Source organism: Hemitrygon akajei, chromosome 3 (genome assembly GCF_048418815.1).
Source record: "Hemitrygon akajei chromosome 3, sHemAka1.3, whole genome shotgun sequence".
Lineage (NCBI taxonomy): Eukaryota > Metazoa > Chordata > Chondrichthyes > Myliobatiformes > Dasyatidae > Hemitrygon > Hemitrygon akajei.
Genome location: NC_133126.1, coordinates 132,464,555 through 132,491,921, shown reverse-complemented (window position 1 = coordinate 132,491,921; position 27,367 = coordinate 132,464,555). Strand labels below are relative to the sequence as shown.

Below are 27,367 nucleotides of genomic sequence, written 5' to 3'. Positions count from 1 at the left end.
CGTCCATACGCATTTCGAGTATTACGCTTGCATCTATGCTTATTCCGAGTATTTCGCGTGCTTAGCTATGCAATAGCCAATCAATTGATGAATTTGAATCGGTAACCATATTTGTGAATGTAGTACCCTGCTTTTGGGTATAAGTAGATAGATAGATAGATACTTTATTCATCCCCATGGGGAAATTCAACATTTTTTCCAATGTCCCATACACTTATTGTAGCAAAACTAATTACATACAATACTTAACTCAGTAAAAATATGATATGCATCTAAAATCACCCTCTCAAAAAGCATTAATAATAGCTTTTAAAAAGTTCTTAAGTAGTTTACTTAAATACATTGAGTCCTAACCCCGGCACTTTAACATATCTTACTCCTGGCGGTTGAATTGTAAAGCCGAATGGCATTGGGGAGTATTGATCTCTTCATCCTGTCTGAGGAGCATTGCATCGATAGCAACCTGTCGCTGAAACTGCTTCTCTGTCTCTGGATGGTGCTATGTAGAGGATGTTCAGGGTTTTCCATAATTGACCGTAGCCTACTCAGCGCCCTTCGCTCTGCTACCGATGTTATACTCTCCAGTACTTTGCCCACGACAAAGCCCGCCTTCTTTACCAGCTTATTAAGACGTGAGGCGTCCCTCTTCTTAATGCTGCCTCCCCAACACGCCACCACAAAGAAGAGGGCGCTTCTTTGTATGACCTTCGTAAACCGACAAATTGGGAGTTGGCTACCTTATGCCCGAAGTGCTTGGGGCTGCGAACTCCTCTCTGAATAAAAACCGTTTCAGAGGTAATTTCGTGTCTCTGGTGTTTTTCCTCAACTGAGCAGGTTAATAATTTCAGGTTGACAGAGGAACTGAGGGAAATACATGTTAGTAGGGAAGTGGTGTTAGGTAAATTGAAGGGATTAAAGGCAGATAAATCCCCAGGGTCAGATGGTCTGCATCCCAGAGTGCTTAAGGAAGTAGCCCAAGAAATAGTGGATGCATTAGTGATAATTTTTCAAAACTCCTTAGATTCTGGATTAGTTCCTGAGGATTGGAGGTTGGCTAATGTAACCCCACTTTTTAAAAAAGGAGGGAGAGAGAAACCGGGGAATTATAGACCGGTTAGTCTGACATCGATGGTGGGGAAAATGCTAGAGTCAGTTATCAAAGATGTGATAATAGCACATTTGGAAAGAGGTGAAATCATTGGACGAAGTCAGTATGGATTTGTGAAAGGAAAATCATGTCTGATGAATCTTATAGAAGTTTTTGAAGATGTAACTAGTAGAGTGGATAGGGGAGAGCCAGTGGATGTGGTATATTTAGATTTTCAAAAGGCTTTTGACAAGGTCCCACACAGGAGATTAGTGTGCAAACTTAAAGCACACGGTATTGGGGGTATGGTATTGATGTGGATAGAGAATTGGTTGGCAGACAGGAAGCAAAGAGTGGGAGTAAATGGGACCTTTTCAGAATGGCAGGCAGTGACTAGTGGGGTACCGCAAGGCTCAGTGCTGGGACCCCAGTTGTTTACAATGTATATTAATGATTTAGATGAGGAAATTAAATGTAGCATCTCCAAGTTTGCGGATGACACGAAGCTGGGTGGCAGTGTTAGCTGTGAGGAGGATGCTAAGAGGATGCAGGGTGACTTGGATAGGTTAGGTGAGTGGGCAAATTCATGGCAGATGCAATTTAATGTGGATAAATGTGAGGTTATCCACTTTGGTTGCAAGAACAGGAAAACAGATTATTATCTGAACAGTGGCCGATTAGGAAAAGGGGAGATGCTACGAGACCTGGGTGTCATTGTACACCAGTCATTGAAGGTGGGCATGCAGGTACAGCAGGCGGTGAAAAAGGCAAATGGTATGTTGGCATTCATAGCAAAAGGATTTGAGTACAGGAGCAGGGAGGTTCTACTGCAGTTGTACAAGGCCTTGCTGAGACCGCACCTAGAATATTGTGTGTAGTTTTGGTCCCCTAATCTGAGGAAAGACATTCTTGCCATAGAGGGAGTACAGAGAAGGTTCACCAGATTGATTCCTGGGATGGCAGGACTTTCATATGAAGAAAGACTGGATCGACTAGGCTTATACTCACTGGAATTTAGAAGATTGAGGGGGGATCTTATTGAAACGTATAAAATTCTAAAGGGATTGGACAGGCTAGCTGCAGGAAGATTGTTTCTGATGTTGGTGAAGTCCAGAACGAGGGGTCACAGTTTAAGGATAAAGGGGAAGCCTTTTAGGACCGAGATGAGGAAAAACTTCTTCACACAGAGAGTGGTGAATCTGTGGAATTCTCTGCCACAGGAAACAGTTGAAGCTGGTTCATTGGCTATATTTAAGAAGTTAGATATGGCCCTTGTGGCTAAAGGGATCAGGGGGTATGGAGAAAAAGCAGGTACAGGTTCTGAGTTGGATGATCAGCCATGATCACACTGAATGGCGGTGCAGGCTCGAAGGGCCAAATGGCCTACTCCTGCACCTATTTTCTATGTTTCTATGGTTGAGGACCAGAAACAGTGTTGCAGACAAGATACATCAAATCGACGTAACTTCTGAATCAGAAGTCCAGCACTGCTATTAGCTCTGAACTCAGAAACCACTGAAACCCAAGTACACCCCTCTATAGTCCAGATAAGTCTTGTCTGAAGTGGTCTTCATGTAAGAGTTGCTGCCAAAAGTCTTTCTCTGAAGTGGAGACTCGCCTGTAACACAAAAACACAAGGTGCTGAACAACTGTAGCATGTGCTCTAGGCTGACGAGTCGAAATTTGAAATTTTTGGCTCAAAAAGGAGGCAGTTTGTTGTGGAAGAGCTGGAGATAGATGAGTGTCTGGAAACAGCAATGAAGCACGGTGGAAGTTCCTTACAGGTTAGGGGCTGCATTTCTGCAAATGGAGTTGGTGATCTTTGTCAGAATTAATGGAATCCACAGTACAAGCAGACTGCCATCGATCAGGCATTACCATCAGGAAGGTTTCTGATTGATCCCAACTTCATTCTGCAGCAGGACGATGACCGCAAACACAACCAAGGATAAAGAATTATCTTCAGCAAAAAGAACAAGGAGTTCTGCTACAGATGGTATGGTCTTCACAGAGCCCTGATCTCAACGTAGAGGCTGTGTGGGATCACCATGAGAGACAAGGAAGCAAAACAGCCAAAGTCTGCAGAAGAACTGTGAAAAATCCTCCAAGATGCTTAGAACAACCTCCCAGCTGATTTTCTGATAAACTGCACGGCTGTGTACTTAAGAAAACTGACGCAGTTCTAAAGTCAAAGGATGGTCACACTAAATATTGATTTGATTAGTTTTTTAAATTATCTACTGTTCTTTATAGTTAATGTTCTGATATTTACAAACCTCAATATTTTTGAAAGCACCTTCACTTTACTGATTTTTTTTTTTTAAAAATGTGCCCAAGAGTGCTGTACATTCAGTGCCCTGGATATTGAAGTTCAACACCATTAGTTTTTAAATTGCACACATCAGAAGAAAAACTTGTGTTTTTTTTTTAAGGCAAGGCAAAAAACGAAACAAAAGCAACAGTTTTGCTGTCTGTCCAAATTTATTCTGCCATTCATTTTTTTTAAAGTACTGTACTACATTGCTAATACTGACAAAAAATATCAGTTTGGTCAGTGAGCATTGACTGAAAAATCCATCAGGCCGCTCAGTGAAATGCTAAGACATGCATGGAATATATCAACCAAATGCAAGAACAGAAAGTAAACATTATTAAAGGTCAACCAGTAAGAATGGCAGGCGGTGGATACTCATTATGGACACCAACCTTTGGACCAATGGGATTCTGAGCGTATAACTTGTTTTTAAGCAAAGGATATATTGAGCTGCCTCCTTATTCAAAAATCAGAGAAATTTACAGTCACTGAGAGCAACAGAGTGCTCGACTTTTAACAGCCAAATGCTCAATCGCACAGTGTTCCCTCAGAAAGGCACTTAAAATGTCAACCTGTATTATATGCCCAATGACCGTTGAAAAGTACAACTTGAACCTATAATGACTTGATCACTTTTCACAGCACAGCCAGAGCTAAATGTGCTGACATAAAACATATTCCAATCATGTTGGGCAGGAATTGGCAGAAAAGAGGACTGGCATGGTGGTGGCCAGTAAAACCAAGGGTAGATATGTAGGTCTTAGTATTAACTGAGATTGGAGAAGGGAGAATTGTAAGGAGAAACTCTGCTCAGTGAAGTCATGGGAGTGGTTAAGAAGCAGGTGTATAGAGGAGAGACAGAAGGTTTTAAAAAAAATATTGTTCCTAATTTTACCTACCATAATTGTTACATTCTTGGACTCACTGTTTTATGGAATACAGATTGCGCGCTGAAATATATTGGAGCACTCAACAAATCTGACAGCACTTGAACAAGAACAAACTAGTACAACACAAGTTCAACACTTAGGTGAATTTTCTCCTGGCCATTTACAAGGTAATGGCACTTTGAATCAAACGATTTCTCACATTAACGAAATACTAAAACTGACAGCATGCTAAAGGGTCTCGGCCCAAGACATCAACTGTACTCTTTTCCATAGATGCTGCCTGGCCTGCTGAGTTCCTCCAGTATTTTGTGTGTTGCTTGGATTTCCAGCATCTACAAGTTTTCTCTTGTTTGCAATGTGAAAAGCTTTTTTTTAAAGCACTGAAATAGAAATTACTTAATCTTGAAGGAATTGTAGAATTCACAATTTTATCATTTTACTGATCTATACAAGTAACTGGATAAGTTTTTTTGAACACAAGTAAGTTGCTTAATGGAATGGTTATCGATATGCTTCCTTTATGGTAGATATCTCCAGACTCTATCAAGCGAGAATATTTCTGTCCTATTAGCCTGCACGCTACAAAAACTCATTTATGGAAAGCCAGCTCCAAGGGAGGTTGTTTCAAGAAAGTGCAAATGTTTGTTCATAATAATAATGCCAGAAATATTTTGTTCGAAGCTGAATTGATCGTGCAGATTTAATGACTGCAAACAAGGATGTTTACCAGCCATATGGCATTTGGATTCCAATAACATACTTTTGAATGCTCATTAACATTCCAAGAATATATTGTTCATTCAAGCACTCTGATGCAATTTCCGATTACTGCCATAAGACAGTTCATTGTGTGGAGTTTTGAATGTCCCAAGGACAAGAGGGAAATATTATGTACTATCGAATTGTGATTGCTAAGATTACATATTCTTTACAAGCTTCAAATTACTTACATACTTACAAGGGAAAGCGTCGCTAAAATCAATCCATTTAGTAAAAGATCTTCCTAGGCAGGTTGGAGAACAAGTTTGATTTAAATAATAATCCAGTAACAACAGTTAGCTGTATGTCGATAAATACACATTTATCAAATAATAAAGATGGTAATTTAGTGGACCATTTTAAATAATTCATCTCAAAAGACTAGACTGGCAAAGCAATGATGCAACATCGACATTTCACACCCTCAGGAATTCTGTGATACAGCAATACCAGTATAAATTACCTAATTTCACAACTGTAGTACAATAGAAGGTAAAACTCTTTAAAAAAAAAATTTCACAAACAATTATCCATTTAGTATCTCTACAGAGAAGCAATTTCAGGGCCTTAAAGTACCCTTAAAATGTGAAGTGATTTATGAAAACAGTACTACTTTTTAAAGAGCTCATGCAATCAACATAATGACTGAAAGACCCAGGAAAGTCCCCATATCCCAGTTAAGCAAGGGGGAAAATAAAGACAAGCTTTCTGACTTCAGACAGCAGAAAGCATAACAGTAAGGGGAAACCCTAACATCAGCAATGCTCTCGCTTGCTCAAAATATGACTAGACATACCTCATTTGCTTCAACATCGAGCCTTTCATATACAAGAGATTTGCATTTTTGTGAACTCCACCAATTTGCAGATTAGAAGAGAAAGTTCCTTTGTTTAAAGTATTTGTCACTACCTAGTTTCGCCAATGGATGTCATCATGACTAAAAAAAACAGCCAGCCAACAAAATACATTTGAATAAGCAGAGAGAGCTCCCTCACAAAAGGCAAGCCAGTCAATGAAAGGACTAAATGCAGTTATTTTCAATGTTCGATTTGATACATTATCAAAGGTTCAATTTAATGCTAAGAAAATCTTATCTCACAAAACAGACATTTAACTCAGGATTTTTTTTTCCAACCAGAAACCAAGAATGAATTGGCGTTTTCATCTCAAAATTACTGCAGATCAACATGCAGAAAATTTGTCTGCCCCTTTCCGAGGATAAGTCCATGCCCAGCTGTCCTTCGAGAGGGAGCACGCGGTCACAATAGGTACAGCGGGGGACTTCTGAGAACAGTGGGACCCCGGGGGGGGGGGGGGGGGGGGGGAGACAGTAATAACCATATTTTGATCTGAGTATACTGATTATCTTGTAAATATTGAATGTCTGTACCTTGTGTATATGCGATGCAAATAAACTTTTATAGTTTTGTAAAAAGAAAGCTTTGTTTCTCATTGTACAGCTGCTTCTATTGCAATTCTAGTACTGAATCCAGCCAAATATTTTAGTTAAATAAATCACAAAATGCTGGCAGTAATCAACAGACCAGACAACATCTATGGGAGGAGGTAGTGACGACGTTTCAGGCCGAAACCCTTAATCAGGAGTGAAGTAACATGGGATGGTCAAGGGGGGATAAGAAGTGGGGGGAGGGATGAAGTAGAGAGCTGGGAAGTGATAGGCTGGAGGGAAATGGGCTAGGGGGGTGGAGAATTATGGGAAATAAAAGAGGTAGGGCTGGGGGGAGATTGTAGTGAGGGGGGGAAAAGGAGAGAGAAAGAGAGCTAGACTAAAATTATAGATAGGGATGGGGTGAGGGGGGGCAGGGGTATCAACGGAGGTCTGTGAGTTGAATGTTCATGCCGGCAGGCAGGAGGCTACCTAGGCGGGAGATAGGGTATTGCTCCATTGAATATTTTAGTTTTCTACTTTTCCAAGTAGATCAGACTTTAAATGTTAACCCTGGTTCCCCTCTGCAGAAGTTAACTTGACTGGTCAGCAACTGCCAGCAGGCTGGATGGAGAGCAAGGTGTCTCCCAGTGGAAGTTGGTTGTAGGGGATTTGCAGCCCGTTCCTTAGCCAGAGCCTTCAGCAATTTGGGCATCGAGGGAGAGAGGAAGAGGAGAGCCATCCGCAGTACCACCGATGCGGCAGAGAGAGCCTCAAGATGGCTGTGGCTCAAGAGAGGGGAGCCATGGAGTCATGTGTAGCCAGCCATCTGGACACAAGCTGGGGTCTGATCAGCCCTGGCTGGGTCACCTGGAGAAGGGTGTATGATGTTGAAAGACCTGAAACACCCGATGATTCCAGGAACATCACTGATGATGTGTCCAGAGGCATCAGCAGATGCATATACACAACTTTGAATCTTTCAAACATTTTGTTACAAGTCAATGTCAAAGATGTGCAGGTGACTTTTTTGCCTTTCAGTACCATTGCATGTTGGCCAAGTTAAATAAAATATTGATTCACAGTGAATTCCAGTTAATTGGGACACATTTTGGCACAATTAACTGGCTGCCCCAATTAGTTGAAGTTTCATGGGAATAGTTACAAAAGGTATAAAATAAGAAACTACCATTGAGTAGTAAATAAGGTATTTAAATGAAATACAGAACAAATTAGAACACTACCAATACAGTACTATACAACTGCATTAGCTCCTAAAAAGATGTTAGTTCCTATAAAAGTTATCGATGGAAGAATTCATCCAGATTATGCTGCTGTGTCCTTTTGGTTGACTGTAAATAAACAAAATCAGCACAGGTACATAGTGTAAATAATGGATTGTTTTCATATAATGCTTTTGACAATTGGTTCTTCCAAATCTTCATTTTCATTGCAACATTCAAGATGATGGTCGATGCCCTCAAATTCTTCATAGTTCCTAACTTGAAGTAGTGATATCTTTTAATTTTCACTCTCACTCCCGGCTGTTTCTGACATTTACTATTAACACACACACTAAGTGCTTGAGGAACTCAGCAGGAAATCTGACATTTCCAAGCTTGAATACTTGAAACTGCAGTGAGCAAAACAGTTCTGTATTGTCTTACTGCTTACTTCTTGCCACTGAGTGACAAAATTCACTGAATTATGTACACCATCACACACAACTGATGCTATTTAAACACTCTTTGGTCTAAGCGCGGCATAGTGTCTAACAGCCATGCAAGTGCGCGCATCACATGCTAGATAGAAACTGTCAGTGACAGTTTTCTGTCCCAGTTAAGCAAGCAGTGTCCCAAATAAACAGAATCCCAGCCATTTTCTCAACTAGTTTTTGTTCATTAAGAGTTGCCCCAAACAAGCAGATGCTCCAATTAACCGATGGCCCGATTAACTGGAATCCACTATATTTGAAAATGTTACATATAAAATATGAATGCAGTTCAAATGGCTGACTGGGCAATGAAGGGATGCCATTCTCCCTACCGTGAATTTACAACAGAATTAAAATAGCTTGCTTTCCCATCATGCCTCTGTTTATTTCACTGTTTCAAGAGATGAGGACATTGCTGGCTAGCATGGGATTGAGTACCAATTTCCAAATGCACTTGAGGAGGAGAACAATGCCAATTTGTTGAACTATCTCATTCCATGCACTAAGGGTTCACTCAAAGTATTTCAGGTAATGACTTGCAAGATTTGGAGACAACAACATTTAATGAATCGCGAAATACTTTCAAGCCAGGATGCTGTACAATTTGATGGGATTTTAATGTCATACCCTTCTACCCACCCTCAGCCTTCACATGACGGAACTTAGCAGAAGGAGGAGGTGCAGAAGACGGCCTTACAGGCAAGTTACTGCAGTGCTTGTTGCAGCCACAGTTGTAGAAGGAATGAATATTTAAAGAATGGGGATGCCAGGGAAGCTTACTTTCTAATGAAAGGGGTCATCGGCCTTGTATATAAAATAGGTTCTTTCTCTACAAATGCAGCCTGGCCTGCTGATCACTTCCAGCAGTTTCTGCTCCTAGTTCAATTGGATTGCTGCCCAAGTTTTGCTGCAGTGAGTATAGACAGGCTCATTAAACAATATAAATAGAACTTACTTCAGTGCAATCACAGATGAGCATTGCATTTCTAAACAAAGGGAAAAGTTGCCGATGAGGCAGTTGGAAATGGCAATGCGTCAGGCACTGTGTAGAACAGGGTTTATGCTGTGGGCCCTGATCGTTAACCGAGGGGTCCACGGGTCCCAGCCATTAGCCGAGGGATCTGTGAACACCAGGTTGGCAAACCTACAGCAATCACAGCATCAACCAGCCTCCTCTGCACCAAGACTAAAATTTTACCCACCCAACATCTTCAAAGAAACAGCACAGAACAACCTCCTTTGGCCCAACAAGCTGCGTCACCCATCAACTCACCTATTTAACCTTGGGCTAATCACAGGATAATTTACAATGACCAATTAACCTACTAACTGGTACGCCTTTGAACTACGGGAATAAACCGGACCATGTGGAGGAAGCCCATGTCTTCACAGGAAGAACGCAAAATTTTCCAGAGGACTCCAGAATTGAACTCTGAACTCTGCAGCCTTGAGCTGCAATCGCGCCAACCACAACACGTGCTAACTGGCTTCAGTTTTATTAAATCTCCTTCAAGAGACATTTGATCAGATGCTGCCTTCATTGCATTATTCTGATCAAGACTGTAATTAAGACCAGAGCTCAAGTGCCCTGGTGGAGCCCCAAGTATACTGGCAAGTGAATGCCACTCAACACATTTAACAACACCTTGCATTAATCTAACAAGAGAGGCCTGATAAGCAGGTAACTTTCACTTACTTTTAGTGTAGTGGGCAAGGTAGTACTTTTCCACAGTCATCAGTAGAAAGACTGTATTTGAACAGTGTGGTTTGATGTCTCACTAATTTGCTACAGCAGCACAGATACTGCGATATATTATAGTCTTCATTGCATGTACTGTATTCAACTTTTTAATTACATGGTGAATTCAGTGGACTGACAAATGGTCCTTGAGAAATTTGAGGATAAGCTAATGGCAGGTGAAAAAGCTTTGCTTCAGAGAATGCCCAGTTGAGCTGTTTGAACAGTTTTGAATGTTGGCCATTTTAGAACTGTGGCCGTGATACACAACATGGAGTGAACCACAGCGGATCTCCACAAAGACTGCACTTTAGCTACACTGACTATAATTTTATGAATATAGTGGATTCTAGTTCATTGGGCCATCAGTTAAGCAGAGCAGCATGTTATCTGGAACAACTCTTAAAGAACAAAAACAAATTGAGAAAATAACTGGGATTCCCTTCTCTTATTTAGGATACTATTGTCAAATTGGAGTAGGAGAATGCTGCCAAACCGCTTCCAACTAGTGTCAATCATGTGCACTTATGTGGCTGTTACACTAAGCCGTGCTTAAAGCAAAGTTTTATAGAGTCACTGTGATCGCAAGCATTTAGGCTTGGAGATGCCAGAAAGAGCCGTGAGTGAAAATGAAAATAATTTCACTCGTTCAACAAGTTAGGAACTACAAAGAATTTGAAGGTATCAACAATTTAAAACGATTTGGAAGATTTAATCATCAAAAGCATTGAATGAAGGCAGTTCATCATATGCACTCGATGATTTTACTCATTTACAAAATAACATGGCCACATACACTAGATGAATTCCTACATCGATAACTTACCGGTAATAAAAACCAATACACATGTACTGTAGAGGTATTGCTAATATTCTAATTCACTCTACACTTCACTTAAATACATAATTCGTTACTCAGTTAAACAGTAGCTTGTCTTTGTTTTAAACCATTTTAACTATTTCCACGAAGCTTTCTCTAATTGGGGGCAGCCGCTTAATTGGGCCAAAGTGTACTAGACCCGATAGGTCCCAATGAACCAAAATCCACTTTGTATATCTGCATCACATGAATGAGTAAGATGCAGCTGAAATATTTTTCTAACGCCCCTTTAGGTTCTTACTAGCTGCTTCAGATCCATTGTGGCAGTCATGTTGTACAGGATCCACCAACAAATCGACAGTCGCACTTGGGTAGTAGACATTGAAATTTCAGGGAAAGAGTACACCTTCTTTTCTGCACTCAACTCCCCCTTTCAAAACACAACACGGACAGCAAACAAATACATCAGATGACAGAGCAGTAGTTGGTCATGAGTCGGCATTCTTCCCCACAGTTCGATTGGTGTCACTGATTATTTTTCAGGGTATTTCCAGGATGACTCACCTTAAATATTATCACTGCATCAACCCTGCTCATGGATCCTGTTTGCTGTTCAAAACATACTCAAATGGAGCTGTCTCAATACATAGTTCTGAGAGCAGAACTGCACGAGACCATTGCTCCTCAGGGCTGTTAGTCCACCATCACATTTAAAAACATAGCCAAAGGTCAGTGACAGTGACAATGCAAGGCTGACTGGATCAACAACAGGGAAATAGTTATCTTATGTTCAGGTGCACAGATCTCCATCACCTCACTGGACTGGTGGAAATACATGTATACTTCACCAATTTATTAACAGCTTAAACAAAGTGATACAAGAGTGAAATGTCTTCTTACAATGAGCAGAACCTCAAATCAGTGCTTCAATATTCCAGATATGTCTGTTTAACATGTTACTATAAAATACAATTTCATTTGTTTAAGCTTCAGTTTTCTTTAATTCCAGCCCTTTGCCAGAATGACTACACAATGCAATGATGGAAGCACTCCAGGCCATTCCATTCAACATGATATTATTGAAGGTCAATTAATCACACTTCAAGATTACTTAAGTCAGCGTTTAACACTTTCAATGATGCAAGTGGAAAGGAATGTACAAACACACCTTGCACTCATCAATTAAACCACATTGATCTCTCTGCAGAGCCAGAAGATGTTTTAAATAATACTTGCATGAATTTTCTTTTTTAGTCACTGTAATGAGATGCCTACCAGCTACAGTGAAAAAGAAAATAAAATGGCCAACACCTTCAAAAATGAAGTGCTGGAGGTTCAATCACATGGAAAATTATAAATTTACTTCCAAACTTCATACTCAGTAATGCAGAAACATTAGCACTGATGTTTGTTTCCTAATCTATTTAAAAATATGGAGCTCTTCAGCATTTATGAAACATACATTTCAAGCATGCAAAAGTAGGCAATATCATATATTAATAAGGCTTCATGTAACCATCCATTCAGCTGCCATGAATCTCATTTACATGGCAAGATCCCCAAACAGTTTTAATTGGAGGTTAGCGATGCACAGGCGGGCAACAAACTCATCCCCAAAAGTAGACTAGCTCAATTCAAAAGTTGGCTTATAATAGTAATTTCCTCTACTTAATTATAAAATAGCATCCCCAACTAGAGTTGCACAACAGTAAAATAGGCTTTGGTCCATAAATTCCACATCATTTACTGCTGATAAATGCATGCAGAGCATGAACATGTCCAAAAGTAGCATATACAATTTTTTTAAAAATCAATTTTGTCCTCACTATGATTCTTCCTCTGAAAGACCAATATAAAATTCCTATGCAAAACAAAGTATTTTAAAAATATATACAAACTATGAAAATGAACAATGCAGTTGAAGTTTGCAAAAGGTCAAGTGAAAGTTGAATGTTGCTCATAGAAATTACTGCTCTTTAACTTTATGCCCAATTATTTGAGTCACACAGTTCTTATTTAAGCATTTGTTATACAATGTTTATATATTCCATTCTCTAATCTGTTTAAAAATGCTCTTTCCCATTTTTATCCTCTCAAATCCTTGGCATATTTATTTTAAACAGATGGAACAATACTAATTTTGTCCATCTATTACCACAAATACCAAACAGACTTCCTTCCACACTGTCTCTGTACTGTCATCCCCAGTCTTGCACAAACTTTATTCAATTAACCATCGGAAAAAGATTCAGAGGCTTGTCATTTGAAGAGTGGTGATGAATCAAGGCCTGTACGCACTGGAATTTAGAAGAATGAGGGGTGACCTCATTGAAACCAATTGAATGTTGAATAGTGGACAATAGAGTGGACAGAGCCTCAAAACAGCAGTGTCACTCTAGAATGGAGATGAGGAGAAATTTCTTTAGCAACACAATGGTGAATTCATGGAACTCGTTGTCACGGGCAGGTGTGGAGGCCAAGTCATTGGGTATCTGTAAGGCAGGGGTTGATAGATTCTTGATTAGTTGGACATGAAGGGATATGGGGAGAAGGCAGAAGATTGGGGCAGAGGGGGGAAAAAGAATCAACCTTGACGAAATGGTGGAGCAGACTTGATGGGCCAAATGGACTAATTTTGCTCCTATACCTTATGGCCTAAGCCAGTGACTTTACTGCTTGCCATGCTTAACACTAATTTAGCACCTTGATCTGACCACCATTTCAGGTTACACTAAATTATTCAGAACCTCAGTGTCTAGAATAAGCTTCCTCATGCTCAACCACCCACATTGAACATAAAAACTGTCTTTCCCTGTTGCCCTCTAAACCATCTGATGCTGAGTTTCATTTACCTTTAAAACCTCCAGGCTCAATGAATTCAATGGGATTTCTCATTAAGAAGGGACGCTGATATCCTTACCTGGATATCATATACATAACTCTACAGATTTGACTGAGGTGACACATCAAAGCAACCCTGTCAATTAATTCTAGTCTTGCAAAGTTGCCCCTATTGTAAAATATAATCTCCTAATTTCAGCTTGAAAACATAAACCAGAAACATTCAGAATTTGAAATCTGTGAAGTTTGCTAAATGGTAAAGAGGAAGACAAAAATGAGAAAATACCAGCGATTCCTTGAAAGAAACAAGACCCATTCTTAAGGAAAATCAATACCTGCACAGCCAACGAGTACTTTCCCACTCGTTTTAGTTCTTAGCTCAGTGGGGGAAGGTGATGCCTATCATTTCTGAAGTACATTTTGCTCATTCAACGGGCAGCAAGCATGATACTTTTATGAACTACATCATATTTTGCTACAACAAGTGTATGGGACATTGGAAAAAAAGTTGAATTTCCCCATGGGGATGAATAAAGTATCTATCTATCTATCTATCATATTGATATGAGGGAAACCAAAATATTTACAGTCGCCTCTCATTGACACACTTTATCACAGATCTTTTAATCACCAATACCATCTTCTTATGCTATTTATTAGCCAAGATCTACAGATGTACAAATTCATCCAATTAATTTCATCCAGACAACAGATGATTCAGGTGGATAATAATCAGATAAGCAACAAATAAGTGTATTGAAACCATATTTTATAAGGCATAATTAATGCTTAAAAGCTCAACTTCAGTGAATATACTGAATATTTGTATTATACTTGAGATAAAGGCTCCAAGCTAATATTTCAATAATTTAATTCTGTTAATAAACAAATTCTTTAACAATAAAGAGCCACATTTTCTGCTTCATGAAAAATTATATTCAATGAAATGAGATTTTAATGCAATCAAAATATTAATGACTATTTATCCAACCCAGGTTGCCAGAACTGAAGAAGCAGCACCACTAACTCATGCTCCAATGAAGCCCTAACATTTAAATAAAACTAAAGATACATGTAAGGATATTAATACAGGAGGATAATGTTTTCATTGCACGTTTGCTCCATTTACTATGCACTGATCAGTCCAGTTTAATCACTGAAACACCCAGCAGGGCTTTCAGCCATCAATGCTACAGCATTTTATTTTTCTTGAGATCACTGCTGATGTTCACGGTTTGGTTTCATGGCCCTGTGGCCAATAAACACTCAGAGATATGATTCTTACCTGGGTTAGAAAGGCAACAAAAACATTTAAGTAGCTAAAAATGCAACCATCCATCATGAAACTTGAAAAGCAACTTACCCAATGTATCCTTTAGATTTTTCACAATAGAAGCTTTCCTGGCACTGTTTTTCCTTTCCACGTAGTTGGAAGGCACAAAGCCAGTTTTGTTAGTGGAGTTGCGAACACGCCACCATGACTTGGAGTCATCCAACAGCCATAATCGCTCGTTCTTCTTTATGTCCAGTTCTTGCTCTTGCTGGGCCACATAGTCAAACTTGGCAATTACTATTACCTCTTCCGTCATCTTCCCCTGGGATCAGCACTAAGTTAAAAGATAATATTAACATTAGCAAGGCACTTCAAAAGAAGCAATGCTTTTCAAACACTAAAAGCAAGCCAATATATTTCGAGCAAAAGAAAAATCAGCAGATGCTGGAAATCTAAGCAACACACACAAAATGCTGAGGTCCTCCAGCATTTTGTGTGTGAAGCTAATTTATTTGTATTTTTATTGAGCTGTTGAAAAAAAACAGAAGTAGAAATGCTCTAAGAGTCGGAGTCATAGAAAAGTACAGACAGAAATAGGCCTTCAGCCCATCTAGTCCATGCTGAACCATTTAAACTGCCTAGTCTCATTGGCCTGCACCCAGACCATAGGCCTCCATACACCTCCCTTCCACGTACCTACCCAAACCTTTTAAACGTTGAAATCAAGTTCACATCCTCCACTTGCATGGCCCTCTGAGTAAAGAATCCCCTCATGTTCCTCTCAAACACTTCACCTTTCACTCTTAACCAATGACCTCTAATTGTAGTCCCACCCAATCTCAGTGGAAAAAGCCTGATTGCATTTGCCCAATATATACCCCTCACTTTTGTATACCTCTATCAAGTCTCTCCTCAATCTTCTATGTCCCAAGTCCTCACCAATTCAATCTTTCCTTATATCTCATGTCCTCCACTCCCAGCAACATGTTTGTAAACTTTCTCTGTACTCTTTCAACCTTATTTACATCTCTCTTGTAGATAGGTGAAATAAACTGCACACAATACTCCAATTTAGGCCTCACCAACACCTTATACAGCTTCAACACAACACCCCATCTCCTTATTGATTTATGAAGGCCAACGTGCCAAAAGCTTTCTTGACAACCCTATCCACCCATGCTACCACTTCCAATGAATTATGGACCAGTATTCCCAGATAACTTTGTTCTACCACACTCCTCAGTGCCCTACGTTCACTGTGCAAGACCTAACTTGGTTGGACTTCCAAAGTGCAACACTTCAAACTTGGCTGTATTAAATTCCATCTGGCATTTTTCCAGCAGGTTCAGATCACGCTGCAAGTTCAATAGTATTCCTGTCTACTACACCCCTGATCTTGCTGTCATCTGCAAATTTGTTTATTCAGTTAACCACATTATGTTCCAGATCATTGACATAGACGACAAACAACAACAGATCCAGCACTGATCCCCGCAGCAGTAAACCAGTCACAGGCCTCAGTCAGAAAGACAACCATCTGCTACCATTCTGCAGCTTCTCCCACAAAGCCAACGTCCGATTCAATTTACTACCTCATCTTGAATGCCAAGCGGCTGTACAGTCCTGACCAACCTCCCATGCAGGACCCTGTCAAATGCCTTACTAAGATCCATTTAGACAATATCCACTGCCTTGCCGTCAAATTTCCTAGTAACTTCCTCAAAAAAACTACAAGATTGGCTGGACACAATCTACCATGCACGAATCCATACTGACTATACCCAATCTATGCATCTATCTAAATACTCATGTTTGGTCTCTTAGAATACCTTCCAATAACTTTCCACTACTGATGTCAGGCTTACTGGCCTACAATTTCCTGGATTATTTTTAGATCTTTCCTTACACAGTAGAACATGAGCTATCCCGTGGCTCAGAAGGGTAGGGAAAGGAAGAGGATGGCAGCAGTGATAGGGGACTCTATAGTTAGGGGGTCAGACAGGCAATTCTGTGGATGCAGGAAAGAAACAGTTTGCCTCCCAAGTGCCAGGGTTCGGGATGTTTCAGATCGCATCCAAGATATCCTGCTGTGGGAGGGAGAACAGCCAGAGGTTGTGGTACATACTGGTACCAATGACACAGGTAGGAAAAGGGAAGAGGTCCTGAAAAAATACTACAGGGAGTTAGGAAGGAAGTTGAGAAACAGGACTACAAAGGTAGTAATCTCGGGATTACTGCCTGTGCCACGCGACAGTGAGAATAGGAATAGAATGAGGTGGAAGATAAATGCGCGGCTGAGGGATTGGAGAACTACCGAAAACGATCTTGGCAATTGTAGGGATGACTTGCAGTGGACTGAAAAGCTTGAGCATGCAGATATTAAGGAAGAGGATGTGCTGGAGCATTTGGAAAGCATCAAGTTGGATAAGTCACTGGGACTGGATGGGATATGCCCCAGGCTACAGTGGCAAGTAAGAGAGGAGATTGCTGAGCCTCTGGTGATGTTCTTTGCATCATCAATGAGGACAGGAGAGGTTCTAGAGGATTGGAGGGTTGCAGATGTTGTTCCCTTATTCAAGAAAGGGAGTAGGGATAGCTCAGGAAATTATAGACCAGTGAGTTGATGGAGAAGATCCTGAGAGGCAGGATTTATGAACATTTGGAGAGGCATAATATGATAGGGATAGTCAGCATGGCTTTGTCAAAGGCATGTTGTGCCTTATGAGCTTGATTGAATTTTTTGAGGATGTGAGTGAACACATTGATGAGGGCAGAGCTGTAGATGTAGTGTACTTGGATTTTAGCAGGGCATTTGATAAGATATCCCATGCAAGGCTTACTGAGAAAGTAAGGAGCCATGGGATCCAAGGGGACATTGCTCTGTGGATCCAAAACTGGCTTGTCCACGGAAGGCAAAGAGTGGTTGTAGACGGGTCATATTCTGCATGGAGGTCAGTGACCAGTGGTGTGCCTCAGAGATCCGTTCTGGGACCCCTACTTTTTGTGATTTTTATAAATGACCTGGATGAGGAAGTGGAGGGATGGTTTAGTAAATTAGCTGATGATACAAAGGTTGGAGGTGTTGTGGATATTGTGGAGGGCTGTCAGAGGTTACAGAGGGACATCAATAGGATGCAAAACTGGGCTGAGCAGTAGCAGAGGAAGTTCAACCCAGGTAAGTGTGAGGTGGTTCATTTTGGCAAGTCAAATATGATGGCAGAATATAGTATTGATGGCAAGACACTTGGCAGTGTGGAGGATCAGAGGGATCTTGGGGTCTGAGTCCATAGGACACTCAAAGCTGCTGCACAGGTTGACTCTGTGGTTAAGGCGGCATACAGTGCTTTGGCCTTTATCAACTGTGGGATTGAGTTTAAGCACCGAGAGGTGATGTTACAGCTATATAGGACCCTGGTTAGACCCCACTTGGAGTACTGTGTTCAGTTCTAGTCACCTCACTACAGGAAGGCTGTGGAAACCATAGAAAGGTTGCTGAAGAGATTTACAAAGATGTTGCCTAGATTGGGGAGCATGCCTTATGAGAATAGGTAGAGTGAACTCAGCCTTTTCTCCTTGATGCGACAGAGGATGGGCAGTGACCTGATAGAGGTGCATAAGATGATGAGAGGCATTGATCGTGTGGATAGTCAAAGACTTTATCGCAGGGGTGAAATGGTTAGCACAAGAGGGCACAGTTTTAAGGTGCCTGGAAGCAGGAACAGAGGAGATGTTAGGGGTAAGTTTTATTTTTGTTTTTTTTTGTTTTACACAGAGACTGGTGAGTACGTGGAATGGGCTGCCGGCGATGGTGGTGGAGGCGGATACGATAGGGTCTTTTAATAGTTTCCTGGACAGGTACATGGAGCTCAGAAAACTATAGGGCTGTGGGTAACCCTAGGTAATTTCTAAGGTAAGGACACGTTTGGCACAGCTTTGTGGGCCGAAGGGTCTGTATTGTGCTGTAGGTTTTCTATGGTTCTATCCCCAAATCATCCAGTACCTCACGTAGCTAAGGATGATTTAAATATCTCTGCTACGGCCCCTGCAATTTTTGCACTTGTCACCCACAGGGCCCAAGGGAACACCTTGTCAGACCCTGGGGATTTATCCACACCCTGATTTGCCTCAAGATGGTAAATACCTCCTCCTGTATAGGGCCCATGACCACGCTGCTGCTTTGCGTTCTTTCCATAGACCCTGTTGCTACCTCCTGAGAAAATACAGATGCAAAGTATCCATTTAAGATCTCACCCATCTATTTTGGCTCCATGCAAAGAATACCATTATGATCTTCCAGGGGACCAATTTTGCCTCTTTCAATCCTTTTACATATCTGCAGAATCCCTTCAGATTCTACACCACCTTGTCTGCTGGGGCAAACTCAAGCCTTCTTTTAGCCCTCCTGATTTCTTTAAATGTTCTCTTGCATTTCAAATACTCCATGAGCACCTTACTTGTTCATTCCTGCCCATACCTACGATACACCTCCTCCTTTGTCTTAACCATGGCCTCAATCTCTCTTGAAAACAAAGGTTCCCTAAGACTGTTACCTTTGCCTTTTGTTCTGACAGGCAAATCTAGCTTTGCACTCTCAAAATTTCAGTTGTGAAGGCCTCCCACTTCCCAAGTACACCTTTGTCAGAATCTACATACCATCCCAGAATCCTGCTCTCATTCACAAAATCTCCTTTCTGTTCCTTCTCACCACAGCTCACATCTTCTCCCCTTTACACTTTTGCCAATTTAAATCCCATTTGGTACAAAACAAACAAGCCTTCAAGATACAAGGCTATTACTTGTACAGTATAAAGTTCAAAGTTCATTTAATATCACTCTATAAATTATACCACAGGCAGCCACAAAACAAACCCAACAGAACCATTAAAAAAAGCCTAAAATACCCAATGCGCAGAGAGAGGAACGCAAAAACAAATCTTGCAAACAATAAAAGTAAGCAACAGCATGCAGAATGAAACTAAGTCCACAGACACGATACCCAGAGCAGCTGGTGGAGACCAGTGATTTATTTGAGCCATGAATATTCTCAACATTATTGACCCACGTGTTCAGACTTCCGCCTCTGAATCAGAAAATTATGGTGCAACCCCAGAAGCACAAGCAATTCAAAGTTCAAAGTAAATTTATTATCAAAGTACTATGTCACCATAAGTAGCCCTGAGATTCATTTTCTTGTGGGAATCACAGTAAATACAAGAAACAGAATCGATGATAGACTGCACCCAACAGGACGGATAACACCAATGTGTTAAGAAAACACAGCAGATATAAAAAAAGAGAAAGAAATTATTAATAAATAATGCAGAAATCTTTGTTTTATTGACTACCAAAAAGCATTTGCTTCTGTTGCAGACTCCTGATTAATAGAAGTTCATATAATTTTTTTTAAAAAAAACACCCAACACTTGTTAATTTCCTGCATCATCTTATGAAGCATTGGCATACTATAATCATCCTATCTATTAACAACCACAAAAGAACCACCACGATTTTCAAAATAAGCTGAGGTATTTTCCAGGGAAGCTCTCGAGCTCACCGTGGTTTTGTCTAGCTTCAAACCTGCTCTCTAATTTACTGAATCAGATGAAAATAGGGCATCAAATCAGAGACAGCCAAACAAATTCTACCTTGACAAACCTGTAAAAGGATGATTTGAAACTATATGCTCTTTAGTAAAGATGAAGCAAATAACTCAAATAGTAGAACTATTTTCTGAAGATATAAACATGAACTTTGGGCTAGATAGGAGCAGAACTTTAGAGATAATGAAAAGTACTAGAATACAAAACAGAGCAACAGGATACAATACAACTGGAAGATTAAAGTGAAACGCACAAGTATCTGGGATATCAGTAAGCATAGAAAATACATCATAATTCCGATAAAGGGAAAACATTTCACAGAATTTACTTCGCTTAATATAGCAATCACAGCTCAATAGTAAAAATATAACAAATGCAATGAACACTTTCACTATACCCATATTAATATTCTTTTGGCATAATATCTTGATCGAAACCAATCTGAGAAATTTACAAAGAAAAATAAGAACTGAAATGACAACTTAAAAAAACAAGTGCACTCGAATGCACTTCAATTAACACTACCTAGGACAGAAAGATGTAGAGCAATCAATAGACAAAAAAATTTACACAACAGCCAGCTAAAAATTCCTGGGACACATTTTCATCAAGGAACACAGGATTCAGCACTCCACAACAGCATATGCAATTCTGTTGAGCATCCACCACTAAACTTAAAAGCACAACCCAGTAGACTGAAATGCCAACCAGTGGAAGAGCATGATCCTTCATGGACAGCATCCCCGTGTTCTGAGCAGACTAGATGTCAACAAGGAAGCAAACACCTTGCTCAGCACTGGAGACCCCTTCCCAGAAACAGAGGACTTCTATGTGACAAAACAGAACCAGGTAGTTAACACAAAAATATCAAACATCCACAACAGAAGACCATATCATGCATGGTAAGTGCAGAAAATGCCATGAGAAACCAGAAACAATCCAACACATTACATGATCCTACAGCAGTTTAATTCAAACTAATTACTTACAGAAACATCATTCACCAATATCTTGCTTTAAAATACAAACTCATAAAAGACGCCATACATTACTAGAAATACAAGCCTGATCCAATTTTAGAATCAGAGTCCTACAAATTATATTATGACAAATCATTATCAAAGAAAGGACGATCCGTAATCACTGTCTGGATATAATGTTGCAGGATAAACTAGCAAGAACAACTTAATAAACAGAGCCATTCCAAACACACACAACATACAGAAATCACCAAGTGAAAAACAACAGAAACATGCTGAATTGAAAGAGGAAATTGAAAGATGGTGCAACATGAACAGGCGCACATTGTCCCAAGAGTAATATCTAAAACTGGCAACATCCCAAAGTCACTACACAATAGCATTCAACACTTGGGCCTACACAGCAATATTTATATAAATCTTTAGAAAGCCACAATATTAAGCACCACTAGAATGGTCCAAAAGTTTCTTGCAATTAAGAAATGGGTTCACTTGGCTATGCTTGTACCTCAGTTCAGTGACGGAGCAAGTGAAATCGAATGAAGTTATCCCCACTGGTTCAGGAGCCTGATGGTTGAGGGATAATAACTGTTCCTGAACCTGGTGGTGCGAGTCCTGAATCTCCTTCCTGATGGTAGCAGTGAGAAGAGAACATGGCCTGGATGGTGGGGGTCCTTGATGATGGATGCTGCTTTCCTGCGACAGCACTCCTTGTAAATGTACTCAGTGATGGAGAGGGCCTTACCTGTGACCGAATGGGCTGTAACCAGTACTTTTTGAGGGCTTACCTATACAAGGGCATTGCCGATTCCATACCTGGCCATAATGCAACCATTCAATACACTCTTCACCACACACCTACACGCATTTCTTATGGAGAGACAACAAAGGTAGAAGTACCATTCTTCATAGAAGTTATACAATTTAGGCCCCAATTCTCAGCCAAATCAGGTCACAATTCTAAAGTATTTTGAATGAAAGCTGGTCATGTTTCCTACAATCACTATCTCTAAACACACCACACTACCAATCTCGGTACTGAGCATTAGTTGGCAGCCTTGTTGCCATAATGCAAAAAAAAAGACATTTTAGAAAGGTACGGTTTTGCACATCCTGTTATTGTAAGAGGGGCAACCAGCATACAAATTATTTTCTCCCCATTAACCTAAAAGATGATTAAACTATTTGCTTTCACAAGATGGATTTATTGGCATTCACACCCCCCCCCCCCACTTGTCAATAACGTGACACAATTTGACATATACATATAAATAAAACCGCATGTAGGCCCTAAAGCAACAGCAGTATATGTTTTTTTAAATAACCGATACAGGGTAGGAAATGTTGCAAAATATTCAGCAAGTTTGGCAGCATTAGAACAGCGAGAGGTGAGCTTAAGTTTCCAGGTTGTTGACCTTTCATCAGAATTAGAAATTGAAGTCCTTTTTAGCACAGTGAAAGTGGTGAGTTAAAAAAAGCACTTGAAGTATTTGTGAAAGGGTGGAGATCAAGAAAATCATTGACAATAGCTTAAAAGCATTTATTTCCCCTTGGAGATCTGTCTGAAGAATGTCTAAGGAGGAGAAAATTAAATTGCAGGAACTGTGGGATATAGAGCAGTAGGAAATTTGTACAGCTTTTTCTACAACTTTGTATTGTGAATACTACAGTAAAAATGCTAGAAATACTCCAATGCAGGTTCCATTTTGTGGAGACAGAAGTTGTATTATTACAGATTGTTCATCTTTCCCTAATACTGGCCAATTCTGATGGAATTTGGAAAGGTTGGTTATGTGAAATTGTTGAATCCAATCCCAAAATTCTAAAGATTGTAATGTTTGAGTTTGAGAATGAGATTGAGCTCACAGTGCATGAGAACAAAGAAAATTGAGGTTACAATATAGATAGATAGATAGATAGATACTTTATTCATCCCCATGGGGATGAGAACAAAAGGTGAGTGGATGTGGAATGGACAACTTAAGGCAAAAGGCCAAGATATTCTTTTCTCCCTCTTGGGTGCTCGGCCAGATTAATAGCCACTAATGGAAATAAGAATTTTGTATTAACAAGATACTAAATACATTCCCCACCCTTTCTATTTATTAAGCAGACAAAATATAGAGAAATGGTGTATCACTTGAAGGCTCCTTGCAGTATAAAGTTTTTCTCCTAAATCATAACATAGAAACATAGAAAAGTCTACAGCACATTACAGGCCCTTCTGCTCACAATGCTATGCCGACCAAGTAATCTACTCTAGAAGTTGCCTACAATTTCCCTACCGCATAGCTCTCTCTTACTAAGCTCCATGCACCTAAGGGTCTCTTAAAAGATCCTGTTGTATTCTCCTCTACCACCTTCGCTGGCAGTGCATTCCACACACTCACCACTCTCTGTGTGAAAAACTTACCTCTGACATTCCCTTTGTACCTACTTCCAAGCACCTTAAAACTATGCTCCCTTGTGTTAGCCATTTCAGCCCTGGGAAAAAGCCTCTGGCTATCCAAACCATCAATGCATCATCATCTTATACACCCCTATCAAGTCGCCTCTCATCCTCCATCACTCCAAGGAGAAAAGGCCAAGTTCATTCAACCTATTCTCATTAGCATGCTCTCCAATCCAGGCAACATCCTTGTAAATCTCCTCTGCAGTCTCTCTATACCATTCACATTTTTCCTGTAGTGAGGTGACCAGAACTGAACACAGTACTCCAAGTGGGGTCTAACTCAGGCCTTATACAGCTTTAATATTACCTCACAGTAATGAGTAGGAATTTAAATAATTATGCACAGGAATAATGTAATGAACTTGCGCCAGGGATTGCTATTTTTGTTTGCAAGTGTAAATAATTCTTGACCTCAATTATGCACACAGGTCTCACATAAATAGCCATTAGGAAATGTAAATTCCCTTTATACTTCGAAAGTCTGAAAATAAACCAAAATTGATTAAAAAATGCTTTCAAATTTACAAGTACCTTCACTTAAATTAGAAACAAATGGGGGGGAAGGAATGGAAATAATGGTAAGCACCACCATAAAAAAGGGCACACACTGACCGATTTTTTTTAACAAAAGGAAGAATTCTGAAATGCACCATGTCAAAATGCAACACAATTTGAGAAGTCAAAGAACTTCTGCGGTGGCAAAAAAAAGTACTAGGTTGAGACTCTGAACCAAAGCCCCAATTTAAACCTTTTGCCTCCACAGATGTACTGTGACCTACTGAGTTATTCAAGCATTCTAATTTTATTTTAGATTTTTGCTTCTTTCGGCTTGTGTTCAAAATGCAACACAATTGCTTTATTGTGGCGACCCACTTTGTGCGCAGGCGAACCAGCTCACAAATAGCCAGCGCCGCGAAGTTTGAATAAACTAGTCTCGAAACGATTTACCGACTGCGTGTCGTTATTTCAGCGCTGTGTGTAGCACATCGCTACATTGGTGACCCCGACGGTCCAAACAGGATTTGGACCAAAGATGACCGACTCTTCATCTGTTCACGCAGTTTTGCTGAAACTGCCAACTTTCTGGACGCTGCGACCATGTGTGTGGTTTAGCCAAGCAGAAGCCCAGTTCCAGATTCGGCAGATATCTTCTGATTCCAAGCGTTACTACCACGTGGTGAGCGCCCTTGACCAGGAGATGGCCGCCCAGGTTGCGGATTTCATACAGTTGCCCCCGGAAGAAGGCAAATATGAAGCATTCAAGGCGCTGCTCATTGGGACCTTTGGCCTCCCACGGCGTGAGCAGGGTGCCCGCCTGCTTCACCTGGACAGTTTGGGAGGCAGACTGCCGTCAGCATTGATGAATGAGATGCTGGCCCTGGCCGAAGGACACAAGCCCTGCCTCATGTTCCAGCAAGCATTCCTAGAGCAACTGCCGGAGGACATACATCTGCTGCTGGCCGACCAGATTTCAGCGACCCCCCGGAAGGTGGCGGCCCGGGCAGACGTGCTGTGGAAACCAAGAGAGAGAGCATGGCGTCCGTCAGTCAGATTACCAGGCCACGCGCCCAGCAGCAGATCAGAACAGGCCCGGCAGGGGGGGCGCACACAACACAGAGGCAGGAGTGAGGAGGCCAGTGAACAGTGGTGTTTCTACCACCAGCGGTAGGGCACAAAAGCCCGCCATTGTCGCCCGCCCTGCAAGGGCCAGGGCCAGGGCCAGCTGCCGCTAATGACTATGGCGGCTGGCCACCAGGACAGCCTCTTGTACGTCTGGGACAAACAGTCAGGACGCCACTTCTTGGTTGACACCGGAGCGGAAATCAGCGTCTTGCCCCCGACGGGGTACGACACCCACAACAGGAAGCCAGGACCCACCCTGAGGGCCGCAAACGGCAGCACGATACGGACCTACGGCACCCGCACAGTGCAGCTGCAGTTCATCGCCAGCCGGTTCACGTGGGACTTCACACTGGCCACCGTGGCCCAACCACTCCTGGGGGCGGACTTCTTGTGAGCTCACAGCCTGCTGGTCGACTTGCAAGGGAAAAGACTGGTACATGCCGAGACTTTCCAGACGTTCTCCCTGGGTGAAGCCAAGTTGCCGGCCCCACACCTGGACTCCATCACGCTGTCGGACAACGAATTCACCAGAATCCTGGTGGACTTTCCATCGATTCTGACACCGCAGTTCATGGCAGCCATGCCCAGACACAGGGTACAGCACCACATCCCGACCCAGGGACCACCCCTCCACGCCCGCACATGAAGGCTCCCCCCAGAAAAGCTCCGCCTGGCGAAGGAGGAGTTCAAGAGGATGGAGGAATTGGGGATCGTACGGAGGTCCGACAGCCCATGGGCCTCCCCCCTGCACATGGTGCCCAAAGCAGCCAGGGGTTGGAGACCATGCGGCGACTACCGCAGACTGAACGAGGCTACAACTCCAGACCGCTACTCCGTGCCACACATACAGGAATTTGCAGCAAACCTGCACGGGGCAAGAATCTTTTCCAAAGTAGACCTCGTCCGGGGATACCATCAAATCCCGGTGCACCATGAAGACATCCCCAAAACAGCACTCATCACCCCGTTCGGCCTGTTTGAGTTCCTCCGAATGCTGTTCGGCCTGAAGAATGCCGCACAGATGTTCCAGCGGCTAATGGATGCGGTGGGACGCGACCTGGACTTTGCGTTCATCTATTTGGACGACATCCTTATAGCCAGTAGTAGTCGTCAGGAGCATCTGTCCCACCTCTGCCAGCTCTACTCCCGCCTGAGTGATTTTGGCCTCACGATCAACCCGGCCAAATGGCAGTTTGGACTCGATACCATCGACTTCCTGGGCCACAGGATTACCAAAGACAGGGCAACACCTCTGCCCGCCAAGGTAGACATGGTCTGCCACTTTGCCTGGCCCAACACGGTCAAAGGCCTGCAGGAGTTTGGTGGTATGGTGAACTTCTACCACCGTTTCCTCCCCTCAGCAGCCCGTATCATGCACCCTTTGTACACCCTGATGTCAGGTAAAGGCAAGGACATTACTTGGGACGAGGAGGCTGCGGCCGCTTTAGTTAAAGCCAAGGAAGCCTTGGCAGATGCCACGATGCTGGTGCACCCCAGGACGGACGTTCCGACCGCCCTCACAGTGGACGCATCCGACACAGCAGTCGGTGGGGTGCTGGAGCAGCTCATCGAGGGGCGCTGGCAACCCCTGGCATTCTTCAGCAAGCACCTACGACCACCCGAACTCAAGTACAGTGCTTTCGACCGGGAGCTGTTGGCACTGTATCTGGCAATCCGGCATTTCAGGTACTTCTTGGAAGGCAGGCCGTTCACCGCGTTCACGAACCACGAACCGTTGACCTTCGCGTTCCCGAAGGTGTTCGATCCCTGGTCGGCTCGCCAGCAGCGACATCTGTCCTACATCTCCGAGTACACAACGGACATCCAGCATGTCTCGGGAAAGGACAACGTCGTGGCGGACGCACTCTCCTGACCAGCTGTCCAGGCCC

The 27,367-nt window shown here is 41.9% G+C and overlaps 1 protein-coding gene across 2 annotated transcripts in view; it reads right to left on the bottom strand.

Annotated features, from left to right (window-relative positions):
- Window positions 1-27,367, bottom strand: part of LOC140725402 (SH2/SH3 adapter protein NCK1-like) — a 208,872-nt gene that overhangs the window by 50,479 nt on the left and 131,026 nt on the right. For both annotated transcript variants that reach the window (XM_073040825.1, XM_073040824.1), the window contains one exon: window positions 14,914-15,157. In XM_073040825.1, the coding sequence (XP_072896926.1) occupies window positions 14,914-15,139 (226 nt within the window). In that variant the 5' untranslated portion in view covers window positions 15,140-15,157. The remainder of the gene's footprint in view (window positions 1-14,913; window positions 15,158-27,367) is intronic.